At 51.6% G+C, this 27,852-nt stretch overlaps 7 protein-coding genes across 7 annotated transcripts; 5 read left to right on the forward strand and 2 right to left on the reverse strand.

Annotated features, from left to right (window-relative positions):
- Nucleotides 1-9,902: 9,902 nt before the first annotated feature.
- J7T54_000549 (uncharacterized protein) lies at nucleotides 9,903-10,484 on the forward strand (the record flags this gene model as incomplete). Its single annotated transcript, XM_051510388.1, has 2 exons — nucleotides 9,903-9,995; nucleotides 10,260-10,484. 2 exons carry the CDS (start codon nucleotides 9,903-9,905, stop codon nucleotides 10,482-10,484), a joined length of 318 nt encoding a protein of 105 aa, XP_051358696.1.
- A 57-nt stretch (nucleotides 10,485-10,541) lies between these two features.
- On the reverse strand, nucleotides 10,542-11,363 carry J7T54_000550 (uncharacterized protein; the record flags this gene model as incomplete). Its single annotated transcript, XM_051510389.1, has 1 exon — nucleotides 10,542-11,363. The coding sequence occupies one exon, from the start codon at nucleotides 11,361-11,363 to the stop codon at nucleotides 10,542-10,544; it is 822 nt and encodes a 273-aa protein (XP_051358697.1).
- A 473-nt stretch (nucleotides 11,364-11,836) lies between these two features.
- Nucleotides 11,837-12,745, forward strand: J7T54_000551 (Phosphomutase-like protein 3; the record flags this gene model as incomplete). The annotated part of the gene is made up of 4 exons (XM_051510391.1): nucleotides 11,837-11,842; nucleotides 11,897-11,989; nucleotides 12,334-12,495; nucleotides 12,632-12,745. The coding sequence occupies 4 exons, from the start codon at nucleotides 11,837-11,839 to the stop codon at nucleotides 12,743-12,745; spliced, it is 375 nt and encodes a 124-aa protein (XP_051358698.1).
- Nucleotides 12,746-13,642: 897 nt separating this feature from the next.
- J7T54_000552 (CVNH domain-containing protein) lies at nucleotides 13,643-14,155 on the forward strand (the record flags this gene model as incomplete). Its single annotated transcript, XM_051510392.1, has 3 exons — nucleotides 13,643-13,843; nucleotides 13,905-14,037; nucleotides 14,091-14,155. The coding sequence occupies 3 exons, from the start codon at nucleotides 13,643-13,645 to the stop codon at nucleotides 14,153-14,155; spliced, it is 399 nt and encodes a 132-aa protein (XP_051358699.1).
- A 1,901-nt stretch (nucleotides 14,156-16,056) lies between these two features.
- On the forward strand, nucleotides 16,057-16,582 carry J7T54_000553 (putative tissue alpha-l-fucosidase protein; the record flags this gene model as incomplete). The annotated part of the gene is made up of 3 exons (XM_051510393.1): nucleotides 16,057-16,108; nucleotides 16,261-16,363; nucleotides 16,420-16,582. The coding sequence occupies 3 exons, from the start codon at nucleotides 16,057-16,059 to the stop codon at nucleotides 16,580-16,582; spliced, it is 318 nt and encodes a 105-aa protein (XP_051358700.1).
- A 1,450-nt stretch (nucleotides 16,583-18,032) lies between these two features.
- Nucleotides 18,033-20,250, forward strand: J7T54_000554 (uncharacterized protein; the record flags this gene model as incomplete). The annotated part of the gene is made up of 2 exons (XM_051510394.1): nucleotides 18,033-19,970; nucleotides 20,020-20,250. The coding sequence occupies 2 exons, from the start codon at nucleotides 18,033-18,035 to the stop codon at nucleotides 20,248-20,250; spliced, it is 2,169 nt and encodes a 722-aa protein (XP_051358701.1).
- A 5,818-nt stretch (nucleotides 20,251-26,068) lies between these two features.
- On the reverse strand, nucleotides 26,069-27,770 carry J7T54_000555 (uncharacterized protein; the record flags this gene model as incomplete). The annotated part of the gene is made up of 6 exons (XM_051510395.1): nucleotides 26,069-26,317; nucleotides 26,391-26,554; nucleotides 26,624-26,679; nucleotides 26,884-27,188; nucleotides 27,245-27,297; nucleotides 27,350-27,770. 6 exons carry the CDS (start codon nucleotides 27,768-27,770, stop codon nucleotides 26,069-26,071), a joined length of 1,248 nt encoding a protein of 415 aa, XP_051358702.1.
- Between the last annotated feature and the right edge of the window lie 82 nt (nucleotides 27,771-27,852).

Genomic DNA, 27,852 nt, shown 5'->3' on the forward strand with positions numbered 1-27,852 from the left:
TTTCTGAAGCTAAAATACGCGTAAACGATGCTCTCGATTACCTACGAAAAGATCCGAATGCGCCAATTGCCACCGTTGCGAAGAAATTCGGCTGCCCACGAAGCCGACTACGCCGTCGTTTAGAGGGTGCCGGTCCGAAAAAAGGGCGCCCTGCCACGAATACGAGGCTTACGAACGAGGAAGAAATAGCGATCTACCGGTACATTGATCGCCTTGATAAGATTAACTTTACTATGCGTGTTGAGTTTATCTCTGACGCTATAAATACGTTTCTTCGCGAGAGGCTAGGCGGCGATAATTACGAGCCAGTTGGCCAGCTTTGGGCTACGCGCTTTATTAAGCGCCACGGCTATACTAAAGTCCTCTAAAGGAAGGTTGATGCTAAGCGTAAGGCTTCGGAAGATACGGATCGTACGGAGGAGTATTTTTAACGCCTTTGGGCCACGATAACGGAGTACGGTATCCCTCCTGATAACATCTGGAATATGGACGAGACGGGCTTTCGTATCGGCATAGGCAAGGACTAGTTTATTGTGACGAAGCGGAAGAGAGAATATCTCTTCTCGATGCCAGAAAACAGGGAACCAGTAACTGCGATTGAGGCTATCTCCGCCGGCGGCCAAGTTATCCCTACCTTCCTGATCCTCTCTGGCAAGGTTTATATAGATTAGTGGTACCGAGTAAAGGAACTCTATCTAGCTACGAAGATCACACTCTCTTTATCGGGCTATTCAAACGATTAAATCGCCCTCTCGTAGATTAAACACTTTAACTAGCACGCCGCCTCCTTATCCGGATACCGCCTCTTAATCCTAGATAGGCACGGGTCATACTATACGAAGGAGTTTATTAGCTACTATGAATAGTATAAAATCGTGCCGTTCTCGATACCTCCGCACCTTACACACCTTCTCCAGCCTCTAGATATTATGGTCTTCCAGCCCTTGAAGCACTACCACGCTAAAGCCCTTGATATCCTCGTGCGAGACGGGGTAGTGAATATCACGAAGCTGGAGTTCCTGGGTATGATCGAGAGTGTACGGCAATAAGCCTTTAAGAGGTCTACGATCCTCACAGCCTTCAAGAAAACGGGTATCCACCCGTGGCACCCAGATCTTGTGATTACAGCGATGAGAGAGAGAGCAGCTATTCGAACGCCCTCACCGCAGCTAGCACACCACGATTCTTCCGACTTCGAGACCCCTGTTACGCTAAGGCAGATCAATAAGGTTGCGGATCGTATTCACGATGCTTTAGAGGGTGTTGAAGAGCTAGATGAGGATCTTACGTGGGAAATTAGCCGCTTTGTCAAGGGCTCTCTAATTACGGCTTCCGAGCTTATCCAGACCAAGAGAGACCTTAGCCGCACGAAGAAGGCAGAAATGATCTATCAACAACGCCGTGCACAGAAAAACAGACCTCTACAATCAGGTGGCACCCTCACAGTAGAAGAAGCTCGCTCGATGGTCTCACAGCGTGAAGACAATGCTGTTGCAAAGGCAGAGAGGGTGCTCAAGGCTGCGCGCGCTACGGAGCACAGAGTGCGTAAAAAGGCTGCTAATGAAGCTGCGAAAAAGGCGCGTAGCTGGAGGAAGGATAATATTCTTCCTAAGATAAATTCGAAGGTTGTGTATAGCCTCGTTTAGCCAGAAAAGCAGTAATTGAGTGATTTCTTCCTCAAAGTGGCCGGTGTGGTGATGAGCACCACCTTATTGGAGGTGGGGCGTGGCACGAGAAATCGTGAGCGTGAAGAAGAAAGAAAAAGAGACGTGGGGAAATAGAGGGGTAGGGGGCAGGTAAATAAAGTCCACGCGCAGTGGGGGCTGACTTAGCCAGAATCCGGGCCGGATCCTCCCGGAACCCCACCACGACGGTTAAATTCCGGCAAAACATAGCATATACCCAAGATCACGATAGATACGCGGGCGGAATCGGCCCTGGCATAGGACTGGCACTATAGAAGCTAGTATTTTATTTCGTATTTTACTATAGTAAATAAAGGAGGACTGCACTAAGGTTTTTACTTAATTTTTCCTTAGGATTATTTAGCCTAGATAGCCTGGCTAGCTAGCAAGAGGCACCCGTAAGGGCGTATAATTTATTATTATTATTATAGTTATATATACGGCCGTACTAATATTTATCTTATATTAGCTTTAAAATTTCTTTACCTTAGCCTATATTTATAAGGCCGACGGGCACACTCAATACGCGTAAGTAAGCTATATAGTTCACTATAGTTAGTCCTACTATACTACGGAGCTACCTTCGATAGGTATAGAAATATAAGGTATACTCCTACGGCTAAGGGTTTATATATACTTTACGCAGGGGGGCCGAAGAGAACCCCCGAGGAGAATAAGAGCGATAGTACGCCTATCTAATATTAGCCCCGGGATTTCTTTACCTCGGGCTACCTTTATAAGGCTAGCTAGTAACCTCGCCGTAAGCAGACGGGACGTATAGTTTACGACGGGCGACCGTAATATAGCACGGAGCTACCTTTAGTAAGTAGAGAAAAACACAGAGTATACTCCTAAGGCTAAAAGTTTTCGTATACGCTACATAAAGGGTTTAAAAAGGGCCTCCGCGGAGGAGGAGGGTGATATTACGGTACTACTAGTAAGCTAGCGGCTGGGTATAAGACCCAGCCCGGATTACCGAAGCACGTCACGTGCACCTAAGAGAACGCAAGGGCTCCGTAGCGTATTAAGAAATACGGAGGCCGTAAACACTACGTTCCCCTTTCCTTTCTACCTTATCGTTAGATAGACTCAATCTAAGCTACCAAGTTATTCCAACAGGGCTTAGCCCACAACAGACCGGATGCCTTAGCTTTAGAACCTACTTATTCTATAGACGTGTGCCGGATATACTAACCCCGCTATATAACTATAGTCGGGGGAAGGAGGACGCTTTTTACTTATTTTTATACTACGAGAATGTTTCTAGGCCGGATACGGGCTAGATAACTACCGCATAAGATATTCGGTAGCGTGCCTATACCCGGCCTAGTTTATAATAGATTACGAATTAGCTCTTAAAAATAACTAACCTAGAGTAATTTAAGCTTACCCGATAACTCGACCTCGCGTATAACGAACGGAAATAGGGCTAAGGATAGGAGGGAGAATAGCGGATAAGATATAGATCGAGGATAGATTATAATAAAGTAAGGGTGAAAATATAAAATAAAATAAGAAGAACGTAAGGTACCGGGCCGGATATAATACGGATATATATAAAGCACTAAGGAATTATAACTTAATTTACCCCGCTATAGCGAATCCGGGCTAGCCCGTAAGTAAAAATAAACTACCTTACTCAACTACCCTAGGATCCGGGCCGGATCCGCATAGGAATAATAACTTAAGTAATAGTAGTGCGCTTTTTCTTACCCCTACTAGAAAGATAACAAGGTCTACGACGCGGCGTCTCCGGCTTATATCCGCCTTAATAAAGGGCCGGAGTCTCTTTCTTCTTCTTAGTAACCTTACCCTTACCTTTGCCTTAGGCAGGCTTAAGTATAGGTTTAGCGCTAGATTTAGCCCTAAATAGCGAGCTAAAAGAAAAATCGAAAATATTATCGTTTTCCTTTTCTTTATCCTAGTTCTGGGCCGGAGCTATAGCGAACCGTACCTTTTCTGAAGGTATTTTAGGGTTAGGACGCTCGTCTATAGGAATACTAAGGCAGGCGCGCTTCTAGGATAAATCCCCTCGGCTCGCGACGCGGTTATTAAAGCGCTCCTCGAGGTATATCTATATAATAACGCTAATAGTAGCGGGCTAGGAATAGTTAGGATCCGGCTAGGAGCCGGGTAAGATAAAGGACTTATAAGACGCGCGGGGTCGGGAGGCTCGCTAGAGGTAGTAAGAGACTTATATTAGGCGATTATAGCGCGGGCGATACCGAGAGTAACTTCGGCTAAAGGGCCCTTAAAAGGCTATAATAGAATTAGGATATATTTAAGGATAAGTCCGGGCCGTATATATACGGGAGCGTAATTAGTAACGCGTTAGTAATAACAATCGGAGTATAAACTAGAGCTAACTTTAATAATATATTAGTATCGCGCGAGAAAAGCTCGGAACCGGCTAGGAAACGTATAGTACGAGAGGCAGAGGCGGAGAGTAGTAGAATCGAGCTCACGTAAGTATCTACCTGCGATAATAGCGTTAATATAGGTCTTATACTAGCGCTCACTAGGGCGATAGTTACTAACCTTATAGGACTCCTAGTCCTTACGAGGGGGGCAGCGGCGAGATATAGTAGGATCCGGGCCGGAATCGAGAATAGATTCTCTAGGTGGGTAGGGAAAGGTAAGAGGATCTAAGGCGATAGTAATACGGATCCGGGGCGGAAACGTTTAATTATAAGCGTAAAGAAGAAAGAAAAAGAGACATAGGGAAATAGAGGGGTAGGATATAAGTAAATAAAGTCTACGCGTAGTGGGGGCTAACTTAGCTAGAATCCGGGCCGGATCCTCCCGGAACCCTATTACGATAGTTAAATTCCGGTAAAATATAGCATATAAGCAGGATCACGATAGATACGCGGGCGGAATCGGCCCTAGTATAGGACTGGTACTATAGAAGCTAGTATTTTATTTCGTATTTTACTATAGTAGATAGAGGAGGACTATACTAAGGTTTTTACTTAAGTTTTCCTTAGTATTATATAGCTTAGATAGCCTTGCTAGCTAGCAAGAGGCACTCGTAAGGGCGTATAATTTATTATTATTATTATATCTTTAATATTAAAAAGGTAGGGAAGAAAAGATCGCGAAGATAGATCGAGTATATACTTAATAATCGCTCTCTTTTTTAAATCTGTTAGATTTATTAAATTCGGCCTAGTTTCGGCTCTAGCGGCGATATATAGTCGTTAGAGCTATATTATATACCTTCGTAATATATCGGATACTTAATAACGCGTCTCCTCCGAGAGCTACGAGGGCAAGGGTCACCCTAGATTCTTTTAGAAGTTTATCTATTATTAAATACGGTAATAATTAGTGAGGAATGTAGTCGTGTGTAGATGACGGGGAAGGTGCGCCGCTCGCTTGGGTGCGCCGCTCGCTTGGGTGCGCCGCTCGCATGTGGATTACGTTAGTTACACACTTTTTACTGTAGAAGACTAAACACAGAGGCACCGAGCTTTTCATGAATGTTTCTTGCTTTTATGTAGGTATGGATACGATGGACTCCTAGGTCCTACTTTGAACCACCGTCTTTCCTCCTAGCCAATCGACCCGGCTTCTTCAAACTCCAGTGTAACATCGTGGCGAAATTGTATCAAGCAGTGCAAGCTGTATTCATATGCGATTAATGCACTATTTTCCGTCGTGAGAGGCCAGCAGGCTACACCACTAAGGCTCCTAACTGAACCTGAATACCCCTCTCCTACCACGGGTTATATCCTCAAACCAAGAAGGCACTATCGCCTCATCTACCTTTCCTTCCTTCGTATCAATACCTTTTGCTAATGCAGTGCCCAAAATCTCTCTCTTCATCCAAATTGTGGGCATTTCCCGCCTCCTCTTTTTCGGGTTGCCTAGCTGAGGATTCGGCTCTAGTCGCCCGATGAGTAGATCCGACATGCCCTCAATGAGAAGAAGGTCGTCTCCGTCTTGTATGCCGGTCGTCCCTGCTGTGGTGATGCCTGCTAGGCCAGTCTCGGTCACGAACAGCTCTCTTCCGGCTAGTGTTTCGACGATATCGTACACTAGGCAATGCGCATCGTAATTTACCTTGCGTGGCTCCTGAGACCAACGAAGCATGCTCCCGTGAGGGTGATCTCGTCGGCGGTGAGGTAAACCAAGCAATTCGAACTCGTTGTCCGTTGCATCATCTTCTTCGTGCTGATTGCTGTTTGTCTCAACAAACGCATGGACAGGGCACATGCAAATTATTGGACTTGAACCTTTACTGGCCTCTAGCGAACCTTTGCGAACTTCTCCGACATTGACACCTTCGAATGTCTTGATACCCTCGAGCCCAACCATGTCCTTCATGAGTCTGCGAATTTTGGTGGCCAGGTCAACGAGGAATGTTTCTCTCAGACGAATCTCCAACGGATCGCGATTGTTATCAACAGCTTTGATGAACTCCGTATAGTGAAATGGTTCATGGGTAACTGCCCATTTTGCAGTATTTTCTCGCGGTCCGAGGCCTTGCAATAGGTACTCAAAACCGGGACTGTCTCCCATTACATCAGCTGTTTTCTGCGCCGACCACATGCTGAGCCTATGTACGATTTGAGACCGAAAATTGTCGTAATCAAAGATGCATATTCCGACGAAGTCCGTCCACGTAGGGTCATCATTGAGCCACGTTATCAAATCCACTAGCCGCCATTCCATCGCACGGATGAGGCTTTGGCGGTCTGAAACCGACTCCTTCTGATGATCTTCAATACAGACATCGAGCCTCTCAATCTTTGAGGTCAAAAATGCTGTTTCTGCAACCTCTCCGTCATGAGCCGGGGGCTTCGCGGCTCCCTTTTCCACAAGAGTATCGACAACCTTGGGTATCTTGGCTTGATATCTCAGAAATTCTTTATCAATTAATGATCGTAGGTCCGTCGTAGCTGCCAGTACATTGACCAACGAAATGTCGAATTTCTGACGGTCATCACCTTCCATCAACCAAGCAATACTCGGGTAGTAATAGACCCCTCCGAGTTTGTCTAGCATCTCATGGAAGATGTCGTCCCTTTGGCCTCGATCTGTGCCGTCGTCTGAAGGCTTTTTGTTCAAGTATGTTGGGCCCCAATGCTTTCTCTCAACGTACCATAACTGTTGCAAAAGTAGAAATGGATCGTCGGTTGGAAGTGGGAAGACGTCGATGATTTCGTCGAGCAGTATTCCGTCCATGAGCAGGACACGGTTAAGTATGCGACCTGCGAAATTCCATTCTTTGATCTTGGGCTTCCATTGCTGGGGATGTTTGTCGCCTGATCTGTAAATTCGTGGCCTAGTGAAATCCGGAACCCAGGACGGCACATCGCGAGCAGCAGCAGCACGACCCAGAGTGAGCTGTACCTCACTCTTGATTCGGTCCCGAAGACGGTGCGGTTAGTACCAAAATATGTCCATATTCCCCTCAATAATGATCATGTAGGCGGCATAACGAGCGAAGAGTGTCGACAGTGGCATCATGTAGTCGGGCGGAAAAAGGCTGCGGAACAGAGGATCCCGTAACTCTCTTAGACCGTAGACGATGTCGTGCGGGACGCTGCATGTGGACTCGGTCCCAAGTGCCTTGAAGCGTGTAGTTGGTAAGCCTTCGCAGGTCTGACGGCCGCAGAGAATTGTTTGAACCTTCCATGCTTGCCTGGCCCACCTGGTCCATCCACGGCCTCTTGGAATCTGATCAGGGAAGAAGACGTTTCTTCTCGTCTTTAGGCCGAGTATCTGCCTACCTTCAGTTTCAAGAGCTAGCTCCTTGTCTTTGCCATCAGTAGGCAGTAGTCCGTCATTCGATGGCTCGGTCAGGTAGGATATGTTGCAAAATTGATGTTTGCAATCTCCAGATATTGCTGGATGTCTTCGTCGGTGTAGCACCCAGTTGTACAGCCTTTTAAAGTACTGTGAAAAGACACGGTTCCCCACGTGTAGCCGTCCACAATGAATGATAGGGTCCTTTCTGTGCAGCGTGTATTCCTGAAGTATCCAGACTCTGCTCCACCAGCTTCTGGTACTGATGTCGATAAACCCTTCAATCAACTCCTGCCCAGCATCGTAGCACAGTTTCCAGAAAGGCCGGCCGTCTTCAGTGTCGCCCTCGTCGTTGTCAGTGTTATCATCGCTCTCGGGAAAGAGTTCAGGTCCTGCGGATTGCAGAGTTCTCATAACTGTATCCGACGCGGAAGTAGCTGCGCCAAGATATATGACAACTTTCTTTGCGCCAGTGTATATTCGAGCCATGAGCTGGACCTGATGTTGCCGCTCCTGTAAGTCGGCCTGATTTATGCAGACCGAGTCAACCCATAAGACGCGGCTCTTAGAAGGTTGTCGAAGTGACGAGAGGGCGCTGAACAGGTTGTAAGTGATGTTCGTCTTGAAGCCATTCACGTAGATGGATTGCTTGTGACCCGAGGTAGCGTGCTTCCCCCAAGTGTAGGAAAGCGCCTCGTAATCTACAGTAGCCGCGTCCAGGTCTGTCATGAACAGCCTTGTATGTACTGCTTCATCCTCAGCGACAGCTGGGAGGACCTCCAATAACCTGACGGTCGCAGCCGATGTAGAGATCTGAAGAGGTTGATACATGGACAAATAGCGCCCTAGGGTGGTCTGTCTAGTACGACGCTCTTTGTTGTTCATATGCGTACTGTTTGGCAAAGCTATCTCAAGGGTCTTGGAGTAGCATTCCCTAAGGTATTCATGAAGTTTGTCGTAGTCGTAATTTGTGTAGTCTGGTGGATTTGGGAAGCACATCTCAGGCATTTCTGCAATATAGCTTAGTCCTGAAAACGTACGCCTAAGAGAAATATACATATACATAGATAGGTATATGTACACATTAACCTACCGATATAACCAGGATACGATTCGTCTAGTCCATAGTAGTGCTGTAGAACAGGCATGATTAGTTGATTCAGCACATCAACATGCTCATACTGTGCTCTGATGCTGCAATACCGGTCCCATGCCCTCCATCCCGCCCATTGGTCACGTTGGGGACCTGGTGGGGGAGGATGCTCTGGGACTGGGTGGGCACTCATGCGGACAATCTGTTGCGAGTCCGATTCCAAATCAGATACCGGTTCTGTCTCTGACTTAGACATGGTGTTGGGTTGTGATAGTGTTGTCTTGATTAACACAGGAATCATCAAAGTGAATAGAAATGGAAGAGATGGAAGAGGCAGGTTCCCAGCACCCGCACGCTTACGTGTCTTTTTGATCCCTCACTCGTTGCGAGTATCCCCACCAGCTTCGTAGAGCTGAATTCCGCGGGGGTTGGTGCGCCTTGAGGCATGTCCTGCGCTGAGCCACAATAAGCCACCAGAGGCTTGGCCAAAGCGCACCTAATTCATGAGGCACACCCTTGTGCTGCAAGGAAAAACTGTATCAATGCTTAAAGTAGCCATCTCCACTCACATTATGCCCCTAGCGTAGCCCCACGAAAGATTCGCACCATCTTCGCGTGCGTGAAACCTCTCACCTTACTCACTCTTCCCCGTTGAGCGTTTCTTTCATGGTCGAATTGAGAACAATGTTCGCTTGTTTCTTAGAGGTGCATCAGGTCTCTGCGTCATAAAACGTTACTTGAATGGACAACTTCTTGCCGTTGCGCAATAAGTGGCTCCAATCTTGGAGCTGCCTCGCCTCTGATCCGAGTACCCGAGGCTCGCTTAACCTATAAATACTCTTCTCCTCCTCTCTTACTTGGCTCTCCCCTTCGAAGGCGCTTCTAAGTCAACCATAGCAGCCTCTTAGAATACCTCTCGGTTACTACCGCGCACAGGGCCTCATTCCCCTCGGCCCAAGCAGTAGCGATAATGAAGAGGGTCCCTGCGAGCTGCCGGATGGTCGTGTCGTCTGCGGACCCTGCGGCCTCGTTACGTGTGGAAAGTGCTGCACGTCGTACGACTTTATGAACGAGTACGACTAGGACGCGGACTCCTTCTGGGCCTCTGAAGGCGACCTTGCATCGGAAGAATGCGAGCAGTCTCGCCCACCGCCTTCTGATCCTCCTGATACTCCACTCATGCCCGTTGGAACCGTGTAGTTACACGTTGCTCCGCAAGGACACAGGAAAGGCGTTCTTCTCAAAGCTCAACCCACCCGAGCCTGATGCCATCCCTGCGGAAGTCTTCTCCGGAAGGAGGCTATGGGTTAAGTTCACGAGATCAGTAGTGACACTGCGTGCGAGGCCACTGGCTGACTCATGCGAACAGAATGACCCACCGCGACGATCCATCGATTGGTATCATCTTCACTGATGGCGCGTGTCTCAACAACGGCCAGATCGATCCCAAGGCTGGCTGGGCCGTCCATTATGGCTTTTTTTTCCCACTGGCGAGTGTGCCGTGGCCAGCCACGGGCTTAAGATGAGAGGTCCATTCGATGACTCGATTCGTGAGCAGACCAGCAACCGTGCCGAGCTCCGCGCCATTATCGCTGCCCTGCGCTTGCGCCATTTGGGCTGAAGAGGGTTTCAAGACTTTTGTCATCTCCACGGACTCCTCCTACTGCCGTCGAAGGTGCACGGCTTTGTGCAGGACATGGGTGAGGAATGGATGGCGGACATCGCAGCCTGGGAAGGCTGAAGTCAAGAATAGGGATCTGTGGGAGGCTTTACTCGGCGAGGCGGTGCGGGCTCACGAAAGCGGGTTGAACATTGCTCTGTGGCATATCTCACGGGAGCTCAACACCGTCGTTGACGCGGCCGCGAAAGGCGCGGCGGAGAAGCATTGTGCTCCCGAGGCTTGGTTGGAGATTATGGGGCTCAGCAGCGGGCCGTATCATGTCATGCTGTAAATACGTGTGTGAAGGGCCATGCTACAGCCTCATGTCCCCGCGATTTCGGCCGCCATGTCAATAGCCCTGAGCTCTCATGTATGTCGACAAACACCTGTAATAGTCCCCTGTCCAAGGGGCGTGGATGTCGCCCAGCTTGTCGTATAGCTTGGTTCCGATGACGTGGTGCCAGATCTTATCGTGCTCGCGACCCTCCTCCTCGCTGTCCTCGGGAAAGCCGCACACAAGACTGACGTGGGAGCCATGCAGCGCGGTGTCGTCCACGACGATGAAGAACTCGTGCCGCGCTCCGCGCGGCTCGTACACTCTCTCATTTTTTTCCTCGTCTATGAAATAAGGCACCATGTTTTCCTCCCGGACCCAGGCTCGGAAGCGGCGCTGCAGGCTCCCGACAGAGGCGCCTTCTAGGGCCGGGTCCTCGACGAAGACAAAGTCCATGTTGTCTAGGATCTCTGGGGTGTCAGACTCGAGAATGGAGCGGCGCACGTCGCGCAGTACGCGGTCCTTGAACGCCTCCCAGGGGCGGGCCGATACTTCGTCGTATGTTGTCCGGTAGATGATGAAGCCCCATTTTTCGTAGCCGCAATGTTCGATGTTACGCTCAACCGATGGTTCGCAGTACTTTTCCTTGTCTGCTGTCTGCGAAGCCGACCGCCATTGCGAGGACGTATTGAGGGCCCGGTGATAGGATACGCCTGTCGAAGGAGGATTTCGAGCGTCTCGGGATGGGCACCGCGTGTTGAGGAGTGAAGCCAAGGGTTCTGGACCGCGATGCGACATCCCAGTGATGCGAAATGTCAAGCGGCAATTGATGCTGCGCGGGATGGACACTGGCGAGAACATCTTGGGTCCGACGGCGGGCATGGCGACTATCTTCATGAGGGAACGGTTTTGTTGTGAATTCTCGCTCACTTCTGCCGTGACAGCCTGGCCTGACAGGGGTGAGTCAGGTGGCCCAGGTCAATCAGGCCTCTCTTTAAATTGGACATGGAACTCAGCGTGCGACATGAAGCCAAGAAAGACACTGCCAAAATCATTTCCTTGCAGCCTCGACGCCTTCTGGTAGTGCCCTATAGTCGACATCATATCCTCCGAAGATCATAATCTTGCCGAGTCGACCTTGAAAGATTCAAATATAAAGTCGCGATAGATTCCGAGCGTCTGTTGATCGCAAATATCAGACATGTTCTCGCTTTATTCGCTCCCCAACCATCCGCACCGGCCGCAAACTTAGAGCTCGCGATGCCGGCAGCCGGTCATATGTACGGGTACGTTGGATGTACATAAGAGGAGGAGGCCACCGTCCCCTTTCATGAGCTGCGACCGTCATCTCCACAACTTCTAACTCAGACATGAAGGTCTCCCAACTGCTCTCGCTAGCTTGCCTCCCCGCCACCGTCAGAGCGTCATAGCCTGAAGCGCATGGGAAGAGCATCAAGCACACCACAATCCAGCGGTATTCCCACCGAGACGAGGCTGACACGGCTCCTGGAACGTTTGACTATGTGGGTTCACCCGGACTCCACATGATATGAGAAAATCCAAGATTACTGTGGCGCTTTCGACTCAAGGCTTCGAGCAACCTTGATTTGCTCAACAGGACTTACCCTACCGACAACGATGTCTCTGGCGATACACCTCAGTGGGAGCGCTTCGCCCGATGGGTGGCGTAGTTGAACCGCAATTGCCGCAACAAAGGCGACGTCCGGTACAAGGTCATGGGTCGCCACGGTCAGGGTTGGCACAATGCTACCGAGTCCTTCCATGGCACCCCGGCATAAAACGTGAGTAATGACTCCATGTGTTATTCCTGTTGCTCGCGGTCCAGGAATCATGCTGACATACGCAGTGCTACTGGTCCGTCCTCGACGGCAACGGCACAGCGGTCTGGCCGGATCCCCTCCTTACCCCAGCCGGCTTGCACGAGGCCCTCGAGGCCAACGCATTCTTCCAGTCGCACTTTGCCGACCATGGACTGCCGTACTTTGAGTCGTACTGCACCTCCCCGCTGGTGGGCTGCACCATAACTGCGAACTGAAGCTTTGCGGACATAAATCTGCCCGAGACCAGGCCCTCTGATCCTGTCTTCAAGGATTTCTTCCACGAGGGCATCAGCACCCACACCTGCGATCGGGGGTCTAGCCAAGTCGCATCTCCCCGCCGCTATTCCGGCGCTCCACTTCGAGGATGGCTTCACCGAGAAGCACAAGCTATGGCGCGGCGACGTGAGCGAGAACAAGATCCGACCGCACCAGGACTGACACAGCCAATCCGTGCTGGACGACGTCTTTGCGGAGGACGATGCGACGTGGATCAGTGTGTCAAGCCACTGGGGAGAAATTAGAAGTCTGCTGAGAGTCCTGGGCCACCGCAGGTTCTTGCTCAGCACGGGACAGATCATCCCGGTACTGGTCATTGTCGAGGTCGTCGAGGGGACGTCACTACGGAGCCGCTGCCGGGCTTCACGAGCGAGGCAACCTGTCATGCGCCATCTGTCACGAGTGTTGCTGGGCAGGGGTGTGGCTGCTCCGAAGCGGCTTATTCGATGTGATGAATGAACGAAACAGGACACAGAGTTAGTCTAGTATGTCTGAAATCAATCGATCTAGTGGCACTGGAAAAGGTACGTGCCGCAGGTCGCAGGACTACATCGACAAATTGCATCAACGCCCCTCAATCCCACAGCCACCCTGGGAAGGATCATGAATTCAATGACAGCTATGTTTCGCCGACCACTGACACTTTGTCATTGCTGACATATGGAGAATATACATAATCCTTCTTCCCCGCATGAACGCTCCTCCTTACCAATCTCAGTATCTGGCCGTAGGATCGGGACCCTGGACTCATCCTGTGCTTACGCCGAGGCTGATAGGGCGACTTGCATGAAATAGTAACACAGGTCCATATGCGGTCGGCGAAGAGCAGCCGACCGCGCGGCTATTTCGGGAGCCAAGCTGCGACGAGCGTGTCTAAACCCCACGGTGACCCTGATCCGGCTGTGCGGAGGAACACCGAGGGAGTGTCCGAGGTCGAATGCGGCATGTTTCGATCAGGTATATAAATCATCTTATCGCATGCCTTTCATGCTATCGGGACTCGTACATCTACTTTCCGAGAGGATCGTTCACTACTCGTGCCATACTATCCCAGCCATCATGAAGCTGTCAGTCTCCGTCCCGGTGTCCCTGCTTTCGCTGGCTGCTTGCGTCCGCGCAGGATTCGAGGCGACCTGCAATGACATCAACATCACCGGCACTGGCGTCATTACCGCCCACTGCGACGACGGAAACGGGAGCTCCAACGACGCCAGCCTCGATATCAAAGATTGCTACACATACTATAACGAGGAGCTCATCGTAAGCCTAGCCACGCACGCTGTCCTACTCTACTTAGAGCTATCGCTAACCAAGTGCACAGACCATTGGTGACGGGCACTTGCCCGACCTGTGCCGCGAATGCAGCATCGTCATGAAGCCGGGCGATATCTGGCCTGCTGATGTGGCGTGGGTGCGCTGCTACTGCCAGGGGGGGTGGCGTGAGGTCAACACCCGTGAGTGTCGAGTCTTGTTTTCGGGGTAACATGAGTGACTGACAATGAGGCAGACAACGAGATTATGAATACATATGGTGTGCTCGAGTGTCCGCACGCGCGTCACCCAGTTTGCTGAGGAGTGGCATTCGGATGGGAGCCCTCAGGAGGAGGAAGAGGGTGTGGAGGGGGGGGGGCCGCACCTTGCGCTTCACCTCCATACTCAATTGAACATTCATCTATCGGTGCGTTGCGATCTTTGTTGGAAGGAAACTTAGAAAAAAAGTGATCTCAATTGCCGACAGGTGAAGTAAAGGAACAAACCCCAGGGGACGCAGATGGTAATAGGGACGTGGGATCTGGTAGCCTCTGGACTAAATGACCTGATGCTGAGCCTCGGACACAAACTGACCAAAGCGCCCAGTCTCTGGAAGAGAACATGGATTAATTTACCCAGAAACATGTATGGGAACTCTCAAACTTGGGCTGCTCACGGCTGGAAGCAGTGATATGAGGCTCTCTGGCCAGCCTCGAGGGTAGTCGACAACAGAGAAGACTGAGGCAAATCCTACCCCGAGACGACTCTCCTACACACGATTCTGTTCCCATTTAGGTGTATTTTAATAAACACTTTTTGGCTAAGACTATAAGACTACCTTAAGCCTGGCTTCCAGCGAGGATAAACATACACATTGCCAGCGTCGCACCGACAGCCCAAACTTTAAAGCGAGCTGGGGCGTCATTTGGATCCAATACCTCGTTGGCTTGCCAAATCACATATATATATGTGTAGAGCAAACGGCTGACTAATTATCCGATAGAAAGCCAATTCATTACTAGGGGAGACACGCCGGCAGAATTACCTATAGTTACCGCTACTACGAAGACCGGCAGCGCCTCGAACCAGTTCGCCGCGCACCCTTCCGCGCGTAATAAGCGACCCCGAACCTAGCCCTTATATTATTAATAACCCGTATTAGATATCGCAATTGACTTAGCCTTTCGGTCTCATATTTTCGTCAAGATTAGCTTTTTTTAGTACTTTAATAAAGTCCCTCGGCTTGTTGCGATCCAGTAACCTTTGGCCCGGCTTAGACAAGATGGGGTGGGTACGTGCGGACACCTAATGCCATGCATAAAGCCACCGGTACCTAGAAAGAGGTGAGATTAATGATTAGGCCTGTGCACCGCTTATGCGAGGAACTACAAAGAACAGCGCGGACTGAGTGATACGCGAGAACTCACCGTAAAGTACGAAATACTTAGAGTTGCCATGGCCTGATAATTGTGAATGATCATGTTACCAATAGCTCTCGCTTTACCGAATACTTAAGTACTTCTGAGCTGGTCTGTGTACTGGTCTGTTCATCTGCACCGGGCTATCGTTCAACCGACTCGGCGGATGCGTAACGAGCAATGTCAGACGTCAGCGACTATGGGCTGCGACCTAAGCCTCAGGATGACCAATCAACCCAGAAGCTGGATTATCCCAGATCACTAGAATGAATACGCCTTGAATTGAATTGGCGGGACATTTGTAATCCCACTATACTCGGGCAAGAGTGCATATCGGGGGGGGGGCGAGATCAGCTGCCCCTATTTCTTCACCCACAACGACATCAGCCACAATGTCTCGCACATCCACGAGCGATATGCCCATGTCGAGAGTGGGAAAACGCTCAGCGGCATGAGACTGCCCAATACGACGGATTCAACATCGGGTCGTCTGCACTTATTCTCCCTGTCTCTGTGGGATGCCGATCAACCCAGCATTGAGGTTCAGACTGTCAGACCTAGCCAGAGCCTCGACGCAAATGGCAAACAAATCGTGAAAATTGTGGCCCATCATGCTGGCACAGCGTGCGCGTCTGGCACTGAGGTTCCAATCGAAGCGGACGGGGTCAATACGACAGAGCCTGCCATTGTGAAGAGGTTCTGCCCTGGCGACCAGAAGCGAATTCATGTTGCTGATGACGGAAGATCGACCGGTAACGCGACCGTTCATAGGAGCGGGCCAGAGGTCTCTCAGCCTCGCAGACCATGAGTGACATCCCTTTCGGTCTGGAAGAATGGACGGCGGACTCAAAGCCTGGTCAGCAATGAGGCGCCCAGCTGGTACGACGGTGCCAAATATGGCATCTTCATCCACTGAGGTCCGTATTCCGTGCCGTCATGAGGCCATTCGATGCCTTTTGAGAGGTACGCCGAGCGGCTCTGGTGGTACAGCACCGACATCGCATCCAGGCATCATTGCCAGGAACCCGCACACGGGACTCGAGGAGCCCTACACTGGTCGCCTGCCGATCGGTGACTTCATCGACGACCTGATGGTCCCGCAGATGGAAAGGTTCGCGTACAACAACGGCACAGACGTGTTACCGCCTTGTGCAACTGGGCACGAAGACAGGGGCGGCAGGTGACCATCAACGACCGCTGCGGCAGCCCGTGGGCGTTGAATTTCGACAAGCCCGAGTACGCGACGTTCAACGTCCCGCAGCGACGCAAATGGGAGAGCAACCAGAGCATGGATCCGTATAGCTATCTTCAACCGGGTGACCAAGGATGAGGAGATTATGATTGCGACGACCGTGATCCATAATTTGGTAGATATGACAAATAAGAATGGCAATATTCTGCTGAATATCGGCCCCCAAGGCTGATGGTGCGATTCACAACATTATGGCGACGAAACTGAGGGAGGCGGGTGCCTAGATTCATGCGCATAGTGAAGCCATACACAATGCAACTCATTGGTACGTCGCGCCCCAGGAGACGACGGGGGGCAGAGACTTGCGCTTCACACAACGCAACGAAGCATTTTGTGTCCTGAGCCTGGCGAAGCCCGCGGTGGGACTTCTCGAAGTTGAGTCTCGGGTTCCTGTGATAATGGGAGATCAAGTCGCCGCACTGGGCATGCGAGGTGAGTTTGACTTGGAGTGGGGATGGGAAACGATGGCCAGCTGTGGATTGACGTTACGGAGGATGTCGTCGCTGGCGATAAGTACTGCTGGGTGTTCAAGGTGGAGTATCGTAGAGGAAGTTGCATGTTTTGTGGATGGTAATGTTGGCGGAAGATAAACATTTCCATGCTCATAGGTGGTCTGGAAGGCCCGGGTGAATGCGCCCGCCCAGTATGCTATAATTTCCAGCACGTTCTTTTCACGATTGGTTGTTGGCACCAGTCAACGCCTAGCAAGCTACAACTCAACACAGGTCACTATTAGCTCTTGGGCGATAAACAACATGAATTGTTTCCGCAAAATGGCAATTCAGGACATTGTCATCAGATTTATCACCATTACCTTGAAGATAAGATGTTATCTGCATTGCAAGTCAGTCCACTGCTGCACGTAGGGTAGCCTGCAACCAAATTCCCACCTGCACCGTCACCATCACACTCAAGGTTCTGGTTGGGCGCGCACGAGTCGGTATAGAGGGGCGGCGGAGCACAACGGCTGCCCAAAGAACCTACAAAATCAGCCCACCCTAGGAGAATGAGGTCATGCGCTGCCCGTGGCACACAGACTGCGATGCGTTTGACTGAATTCGGAGCTCGTTGAACCCGTGAATGGACAGGGCTCACCGTTCATAGCCCTCACAAGTTCATGCTGCTGAGATTGACATCTCATGCTTGGCGCCTCGGTGGGGCAGTCACATCTCTCACGACTAACCTCAACTCACCGCATCTCTCGCTACCGTGCCAACAGCGCACACATACTGCCCACTGTGGAGTGCGGTGCGTGTAGACCCTGGCAAATGGGGGCCTTGGCGGTCAATCGGGTCATCCATCCATCCAGTCTCCAGTCTCCAGTCTCCAGTCTTCCTGCTCAAAATTTCTCGACCCTGACGACACCTCGGCTCATAGGTATTTGTTGTTCTCCCCAGCTGCACCTTCCGTCCGTACGCTGCGACGTCCTAATTAACATCCTCATCCACCCTCAAATCTCTGTCTGACCTTGTCAACCACCCCTCCTCCCCTCTAATCTATCCACGCTGCCCTCTCGCTCCACGTCAGCATGGGTGCTTTCGTCTCTCAGCCATCCGCCTTCACCGAGGCCGACAAGCAGGCTCTCGAGAAGCAAATCGCCGACAAGACAGAGACCATCAGCGTGCTCGAGGGCGATCTCGCCAAGAAGGAGAAGGAGTTCAACACAACATCTGAAGAGGCCAATGACTTGCGCAAGAAGATTGACGAGCTCAACCGCCAGCTCGAGGCCAGCGGCTCCGAGGGTACCGCCTCCCAGGCCGAGCTCGCGTCTCTGAACGCTCGCCTGCAAAAGGCGGCCGAGGAGAGCAAGGGCTTGGCAGACGAGGTCGCACAGCTCAAGCAGCAGCTGTCCAAGGCCGAGAGTGACAGCGCCGGCCTCAACTCCCAGATCGCCGACCTCAAGACTCAGCTGGCCAAGGCGACGGAGGAACGCGCTTCTCTCGAGGCATCATGGAAGAAGGAGATTGAGACCCTCAAGGCCCAGGCCGCCGAGACCGACAAGAAGCGCGCCGAGCTGCAGGAGGCCTTCTCAAAGCTGGACGGCGACATGGCTGCCGCCAGCAAGGCCCTCGAGGCCCAGAAGAAGGCTACCACCGACGCCGAGGACAAGGGCCGCACCCTGTCCGAGACAAACGACAAGCTCAAGGCGGACTCGGACGCCAAGCTTGCTGATCTCAACAAGACCATTGCCGAGCTGCAGACTGCGCAGACTGCCGCCAAGAAGGAGATTGACGAGTGGAAGGCAAAGCACGACAGCCTCGAGGCCTCGAGTGCCTCTGCGTCAAAGGAGGCGAGCGCTGCCCAGGAGCAGCTGAAGAACGCGCAAGAACTCAACAGCAAGCTCGAGGCCAGCATTGCCGACGCCAAGAAGCAGGTCGCCCAGCTCGAGGAGGCCCAGAAGATGATGGAGGCAGACCACGCCGCGCAGCTAAAGGAGGCCACCGCCAAGACCGACTCGCTCGAGGCTGGCAAGAAGTCCCTTACAGAGGAGAATGAGTCGCTCAAGAAGGCTCAGGAGGAGGCCAAGACTACATTGGCCGAGTCCAGCTCCAAGGCCCAAGACGCGGAGAAGAAGCTCACGGCTGCCACCGCGGAAGTTGAGGCTCTGAAGAAGGCCCATGATGAGGAAAAGACCAAGTCGACTGAGGCTTCCAAGAAGGTCGAGGAGTCTGCGGCCAAGGCTGCCGACGCTACCAAGCAGCTCAAGGAGGCGGAGAGTAAGCTCCAGGTCGCTACCGACGAGTTGGCGGCGTTGAAAAAGGCACAGGAGGCGTCGGAGGCCAATGCGGCTGATGCGTCCAAGAAGACGGAGGACGCTGAGGCCAAGGCGGCCGCTGTCAGTAAGAAGGTTGAGGAGGCTGAAGCCAAGGCTGCTGATGCTTCCAAGAAGGTCGAGGCGGCAGAGGCAAAGGCTACTGATGCTAGCAAGAAGGTCGAGGCGGCAGAGGCCAAGGCCGCCGAGGCTAGCAAAAAGGTTGAGGAGGCTGTGTCCAAGGCCGCCGACGCGTCGAAGAAGCTTACCGAGGCCGAGTCAATGGCTGCCGCTGCCACCAAGAAGGTCGACGAGGCTGAAGCCAAGGCTGCCGCTGCCACCAAAAAGGCTGAGGATGCCGAGGCCAAGGCTGCGGAAGCTTCGAAGAAGATTGGGGAGGCTGAAACGAAGGCTGCCGATGCAAGCAAAAAGGTCGACGAGGCCGAGGCCAAGGCCGCTGATGCGTCGAAGAAGGTTAGCCAGGCCGAGTCCGTGGCTACTGCTGCCACCAAAAAGGTCGAGGAGGCTGAAGCCAAGGCTGCCGCGTCGAGCAAGAAGGCCGAGGAGGCCGAGTCCAAGGCTGCTGAGAAGACCAAGGAGGCCGAGTCGAAGACTGCCGCTGCCACCAAAAAGGCTGAGGATGCTGAGTCCAAGGCTGCCGCTGCCACGAAGAAGGTCGAGGACGCCGAGTCCAAGGCATCAAAGGCTCTGAGCGTAAGTTCCCATCGCATTCTACGACCTCGTGTGCTAACTCCACTCCCAGGACAACAAGGACCTCGAGTCAAAGGTCGCCGACCTCCAAGTCCAGGCCAACAAGGCCGCGGAGGCCGAGAAGGAGAAGAAGGCCCTCGCCGAGAAGGTGGAGGCTCTCGAGGCCAAGATCAAGGCCATTGAGCTCGAGGCCGCCAAGGCGACAAATGGGAAGGCCAAGGAGCCTACCGACGCGCCCCAGGACACGGATGGTGGTGCGCCCGTGGAAGCTGTCGCCGCCTAAGATACGGGACGTCGGCGGCGTGTTTGAACACCATTCTTATTAATTATTAACCTGCGGCGCGTGCGTGTGTTACGGGAGGAGCTGGGACGTCTAACGAATGTACATGACATGAGGTAATGTCTGATGTGATTCATGCGATATGGCGAGCGTTCGATACCCATCCATAGTTTTGATTCTCAATCTCTACTTGTATTTTCTGTCCAAGACAGGCGAATCGGCCCGTGTGTTCTCGGACGTCTCAAGCAAGGTGGCTGCGCAAAATAGCAGCATCGAACCAACTGCATAAGGCAATGTAACGCTGACACAGTGTGGCTATGCTGCAAGGAGCATACACATGCGCGTGGGGGGAGTCGATGTTGTCCTGGGTGAACATTGAATGCCCCTGTACTTCCATCCGATTATGAATCTGACCACAAATCTTGACTCTATGAGGTACTTGATGTGATCTTCAACTGGAGCTCCTTCCACATTCGAGTAGAGATGCAGTGAAGCAGGAGATCCCGCCCGCCTAGGAAGCCCTGATTCCCACAGACGTAGCATTTTGACACTGAACGCGAGTTGTTCATGTTGTTGCTGGACTAGGTCGATATGATTTCTATACGGCTCCTGTGATCGGAGCTGGGCAGCCGAGCGATACACTCGATGCGATTGTGAACAAAGGTGGATTGCAAGAAAATAACTCTTGATGCCCGGTGCTGAATCTCAATAGATGTATGTCTTTCCTAATTGAGGTTGAAGCACCCTATAGTTCGCATCTTGCTCTAAGAAAGTTCCGTGCATTCTTTTTCCAAAGCTTCCTGAGACCACCATAATTAGAATCGACCGTCATGTGGTTAGCGCAAGTCAAGAGGAAATCGCTGGATTGCGTCGCCTGGATAATTTTCATGATTTCGGTATAATTCCGGTTCGGAGTAATGCTAGAAGGGGTTTCGTTGCGTGACTAAGGTTTTTTTATGCCCAGATTCCTTAGCTGTGAGCTTGTCTATTAAACCCGCGCAGAACGGGAGGGGTGAAACTTCCAAGGAGGCAACTTGTACGCAAAAGGAGTCGCAAGGCTGACAGATAGACCGAGGCTGATTTCGTAGCACACGTTCTGCAGGCTTCTGCACATAAGGTCTCACCCGTCTCAGCATTGACATGCACGCGCAATGTGATATGCACGTTTGTGTTCATCACCAACACATCGTAACATTGAGACTTGGCAGCCGGCTGACAGTCAAGGATTGGAGAGTTGCGAGTCTCTTCAAAAATCCAGTACCGCACAATACTCTGCTATGAAGAATGCCGGCCTAGATGGTACGCCTGAAGAGCAACATGAGATTTGTCTCGATTTAAGGGCCATTGCTGAGGACAAGCTTGGAATCAATCTAATCGCGGAATCTGTCTCTAGTATCGACAGCCAAGATACGAGTTCGAAAGAACAGCCTGCTCACGAGGAAGCCAATGAGAAAGATGTGGCTTCTGAGATAGATTTGCTTTCCGACCTCGTTAACAGACTACTCGATTCTGGGAATGAGGTTGGATATATCTCCTCTTTCAATCGAGTCGATGTCCTTGGTACTCCCAATGACGGAGTTGAGGTCGTCGATGAGGATCAAAAGGCGTGCCACTGCATGATCGAACAAGACAGCATCACATCACAATGTCCCAAAGTGCGTTTCATTGTACGAGAACCGAGTCCGAAAAATAAGACAAAGGTGTAACTGTTAGAAGATTTGTGAGATTTCTGACCGCAACTCACAGTTGAGCCAATGCCCACTTCGACGGCTTCGGAGTGCCTGGATAATTCAATGCTGGGCGCCGAATCTTCTCGGACAGCGGCTCGTCGGAGTCTCTCCCCAGCGCAACCGACACCCTCCTGTATCACCCCTGTGAGACGTCCGCCTAGGCGAAAGGCAAAGGATAGTTCGCCATACGGAAAGCCTCGAGAGCCTTTGTCACCAGAGTCGGACGCTTCAGAAACTGGCTCTGTCTTCAGCCCGACATCTTCAGGTTCCACGCCGATGACGGGCGATAGTGACATTGGGACGGAGGTATCGCATTATTTCTCGAAAGCTCGTCGGGCAGTCGAGCAAGAAAGTCCCCTTCACAGGAAGAGCACCCGATCCAGCCGCGAGCTTGGCCCTGTGCCAGCGCCAAACTTTGGCCGGGCGAAGAAAACGACTTCTCACGCTCAGCTGATCGAGCCTGATCCTGATGTAGTGGACGTTGACGAAAAGACTCCGACAACACACAACAATGACACGGTCAGCCAAAATACTGCACTCATCGATACTGTACGGCACAACGAGACCGACTCTAAGAAGAAGGTCTCGGGATCCTGCGAAACATACCAAGGTACAGAAATCTCTCAACGACCACAGGTAGCGCAACTCCCCCCCTACTCAGGGTTGAATGGGGAAATTCGGCTCTCGAGGTTCGAGAGAGCATGCGGAGCCCGGCTGTTGTCTGCACAGAAGGATTTGCCTCTAGGTGACCAACCACTGGCCCCGGGGCAGAAACCAGTCAAGACCGAGTGTGAAATCGGGATTGACAGACCAACAAACTTGGATCTGAAGCTTGGCGAATATTTCGTGCAAAGCCTTGAGGATATCAAGTATCCAGAGCCAAGCATTTCAACGACTTCCACTCGACGTGGCGGTTTTCGTTTCACGCCATTAAAGACCAAAAAGTACGCTTCCGATCTTATCTACCAATTGGCAAAGCCAGCCAAGTGTCGACGAGCAGGCTATATTTACTGTTTCAGTGACGAATTCACGCCTGGTCATGTCAACATAGGGTCGGCCATGATTCCCGCTCGCTGCGAAAACAAGTACTTGGAGCCAGCTTGTGTCGGTCCGCCGAAAGACGATCCACACCTCCGAAATCGCCTAAAGAAGCAGAGGAAGGATTGCTCGCTCCAGATGGTTGTCCATTTCGCGGCCTACGTGCCATGCGCAGTACGCAAGATAGAAACTCTGGTACACTTAACCCTCCGGAGCGACAAACGACGAGCCACCCAATGTATAAGTGGGGAATGTCAGAAGGGGCATATAGAATGGTTCAACACGACGCCTGAACAAGCTCTCTTAGTCGTGAGGACTTGGCAGCGATTCAGCTGTTTGTTCCCATATCGCAGACAAGGCTATGTTAAAAATGCCTGGGAGAACCGTGTGGGAAATGAAGAACGACGGAGGAATAGAAAAAAGGAATCCCGCGATTGGTTTGAAGAGCACATGGAAATCTATATTGAGCAACTTGCGGCACAGCAAAAGAAGGGCTTACATGTGCCAGCTGGTGAGATTGAGCAAGACAAGCTGGAGCCGTCACCAGAGAAGGGGAAAGTTTGGGAGAACGAGTGGTTAGAAAGCCTCTCGAGCAGCGAAGTATCATCGCTCAGAACAGTGCTTTTAGAGGATTTCCCTTTTTAAGAAACATTTAGTTCCTCGATGCTCTTGGGGGTCCTCAAATCTACATGGTTATGTGAACTGTAATCTGACCACGTCTCACAGACCTGTACCATGTGCCTGCGGCCGAAGGGGCTTGACTATCGAGCCGCTCCTCATTGCCAGCTAATCTTGCTGAGGATCGTTGATGCGCAGAGGAACTAAGCCTTGCACCATCAATTTCTGCTCTGACTCACGAGCGGCTACCTGTTGACATCTGTGTTTGCCTGTCAGGTCCAGGGGGGCCAGCTATGGCTCGGTGAAGACTGCGACATGTAGCTCCACGAGCTGCTCCGTGGCACTCATATGTAAGAGCATGTATCGTCCTTGCTCAATGCATTGAATCGATTGAAACACTGAATTTTGACGGATAGCTATACTTAAAGCACACTAATAGTCTTGATGAATGCCTTTTGCCTCGATAAGAATGACAATGTAGTCTCACGTTTCGTCTGGCCCCGTTTAGCTCGAACGTGGCACCCAGTCTAGGGCAGCTATTAGGGTTACGTAGAGGAGAACACAGCTTGAGCTCGGGCAAGTGTGTCCTGACCTTGTCGCACTGCCTCTTGCAGACGGTTCCGAAGCAGCGGATCCAGCTCACTCTCTCGAATCGCATTCCCGTCGCGCACAAGATCAAAATTCCACCGTGCAATAGCAAGATAGGCAGCCTTCGCGTTGGTCATTTTCTCTTGGGCCGCTTCCAAGAGAGCTTTGCATGCAGCTTTGAATTCGCGCATCAATTTCTCGAACAGAAGTTGGTCGCCCAGGGCGTCCCGTATGATACCTTTCCGCCGGCCATCGCTACCTCCGCCTACCGGGCACAGATGTTAATACGCGGTACGGATCGTTGTGCTTTTGACGAATGAAGACTGCGGTTGACAGGTCGAGAGACTCACCACGGTCGAGATTGCATCTTTGGTACGGTTGTTCCATCAAATGCCCGATTAGAGAGCTTCTCATTCCTGAAAGAGCCACGACGTGAAGACGACTAAAGAGTTTACTGTTTAGTATTTTTCCCACTGGAAGAGTCAACATTATTGCTTCAGGAGCACTCACGTCAGGTCCTCTTCGAGTTTCTCGTGAGCGTGGTCGATGGCATCTGTGAGTAGCCGCTGTTGCGTCGATAGAGTCTGTATCAGAGTCGTCGGGGTGTCAAAGTTGTTCGAAAAATCAGTCTCTGTGTTTTACTCAGCGATCGGATCTTGACGGTGAAGATCCCGCGTATGGTCGGATTTCACTAATCAGGCTGGTCCATACCGAAACGCTCAATGAGATCGTTTATCAGTGCATCTACAGCGTCAAGAACATCCCTATCCATATGGCTGAGTGCGGAGCGAAAATCTCGCCATGGATTTTCGAGATCAAAAACCATGGCACTGATGGCTTCTTCGTTCCAATTATGTGGACCAACGGTAGGCGTGACATAGTTTCCGTGTTTGCGGCAAAATGCCGAGTATGTTGCTCGTGATGTTCAGCCGTGTTCCTTGATCCCGAATAGAGTAGCCCTTGAGGGCCCAGATGTCGACTTACAGGGACTCCACTGACGTGTACATTAGTAATGCAATCTTGTATGGCAGCGGTTGCCTGAACTGGCCGTGGATTACTCACCCCTTCCCACACCAGACTAGCACGAGTAGCACAGCGGGTCCAAGATGTTATGTCTCTCGCTAATCCCAACCGTTAGCCACCAGCCAATCTACTTAAGGATGGTCGGTTGACATCAATGAGCACTGACCTTGATAGACATGACTGGTGAATAGTCGCATTGAATCAGTCGAGAAACGATTGATGGAGCTAGTCCTCGAATTCAGGGCCTTAATACTGTGTTAATGGGTGTTTCCCATCTGTCCATCGTTGCCCTAACTGGAACGTCTTACGTTACTCATCCGTGTTTCAACTTCGTCAAGCGTACGGAGAACCATCTCTCGACGTTCTTGGCTGGCAGATCGCGCACCCGACTGAATCCAATGGTTGATCTGGGCTAGGAATGCTGGGATCTGGTCGTTTATGTAGTGCATAGTCGCACGGCGCTGGCTACTCGCAACTACCGACATGCAGTGTCTGCGCGCGTCAAGAATCCCACTGAGTTGGAGATGTGGTAGGAAGGTGTTCCGTTCCCTGTCTCTGTTATCCCAATATACGTTGTTACTGACACAGAAGACACTGATCTGCTGGTCAGATATGTTTCCGCCGTACATGCCTCGCAGTTGTCGCGAGACAAACTCGTTGCGGGTTGAAATGAGGTAAGCTTGCAGACTAATGGACGATGCAAGTTAGTAGGATGCTTAACATCTTTTGGACCCGTCGAGTCTAGTGTGGAGGGGGGAGGGTGGGAATACTCACTCCCATTCATGGGTTCGCATTCGTCGTCTACGCGAGGAGCCGTCCCGAGGTTAATTACCCATGAAGTGCCATGTTATGTCGCGCTGGTATGCCACTGACCTGATGCGGTTCTGTCTCATCGTAAGCTCGATCCAATCCTCCCGTTCGTCTTCTGAGAGATCCTCATTCCCAAAGACATCCAACTCGTCCTGCACACGGCGTGCGTCCCTCTCATCGGTGGCAATGGCGGCCATCATTTCTCGAATTTTGTCCGCCCTATCGCCTGTCGAGCCTATGAGGGCCTCTTCGGCTTGAACATCCTGTAGATTATCAGCGTTTTGATTGTTTTGTCACGAAACTTCCGCAGCACCATACCTCGGAGCGTGTGCATACAATGCCGACATTAGAAAGTCGCGCTTGCCGAGCTAGCTCAAACACATTGCTGACTCCCTCGTCGGTGGCTGCCCGACCAATGTTGCAAACAGCAAATATCTCGTCGCATTGGATTAGATAGCGTTCGGTGATGATCCGACGAGCGGCATTCAAGTCCCGGAGCCCTGTTGCACCAAGCGTGAGTCTCTTGCTACGCCATGTCGCTGGTCAACAAGGATTCCCAGGGAGCTTACCTGGTAGGTCGACTAGAATGAGCCCTGTGCTCAGGATAGTTGCGTTGGAGTAGACCCTAGCATTGTTCGTCAGTGTAAACGAGCTAGAGCCAACGGCGCAGAAACAGCATTACTTGATGTTTTTGATGTACGGCCAGGCCGCCGGCTGGGAAGTGACCCCAACCTGCGAAGACAACTGCACTAGCATCTTTGAGCAGTCCTGAAGGGAAAGCTCAGAGTGCTGCATGAGCCTCTCGGAAGGTCTATATTCTTCCGCCCACCTTGACAAGACTTCAAGGACAGTGTCTTCCATATCCGTGACGAGAAAGTCTTCATTGCGTAGTCGGCCATGAAACATGGCCCTAAACGTATCGATGGCGAGTTTAGCACCCAATTCGAGATCGCGCTTTTCGTCCGCTTCCATAGCATGGCCATGGAGGTGAAAGTGGCGATAGCACCGCAGCATGGATCTCAGCTGGTCTCTGAGCTCCTCGACCGTGAAAAGATTCGTCTTAATATTGAAGGTCTCCTCGGGGTGATAATGATACTCAGTGGCAACGCAGGTGCATGCTTCACCGCTGTTGCTCTAATTTGGTCGAGTGGTCAGCTTTGTACTAACATCCAATCGAATTCATGTCATACAGTCCTTGCAAGTGCCCGAGTGTCTAGAAGCGAGTTGAGGAGGCTGCTTTTCCCTATTTTTTCCGAATGAGATGACGCTGTGGTACAGGACATGACTGAACTCACCCACGCCAGAATCGCCAACGAACCCCACGATCCGGGTCGATGGGTATTGGAATTCAGCCAGTTTGACAGCCTCCGCATGCAACCCATGTATGGTAGATTCTTCTTCGGCGTGCAGAGCTGAGCCTCTCAGAATATTTTCCATATCAGCCATGAGGCGCTTCGAGATCTGAAACGCATGTCGAAATTCGGCTGAATGTGCTGCACCTGGAAGCTCCTCATCGCTGACTTCATGGCGCACTCGAACAGGTTGCGAGCTGGCGCGACGCGAACGCCGCCGATTCCGCGCCGACTCCGGGTCCGGAGCTTCGCCTGCAATGGAAGGTGTCAATGAGTTGGCTCGTTGGGATCGCGGCCCAGCCGTGTCAAGGGCTTCAGCAAGGCCAGTCATGTCTGAGACACCACCCGCTGGGGAGAGGCGCATGTTGGAAATTGCCTCAATAACAGTGTCTTCTCCGTCCACAGACCGTCGAGGTATGGAGTCCGGCCTCTCACGACTTCCACTT

This window comes from Emericellopsis cladophorae (genome assembly GCF_022114955.1).
Source record: "Emericellopsis cladophorae strain MUM 19.33 chromosome Unknown NODE_96_length_45715_cov_117_087296, whole genome shotgun sequence".
Classification (NCBI taxonomy): Eukaryota; Fungi; Ascomycota; class Sordariomycetes; order Hypocreales; family Bionectriaceae; genus Emericellopsis; species Emericellopsis cladophorae.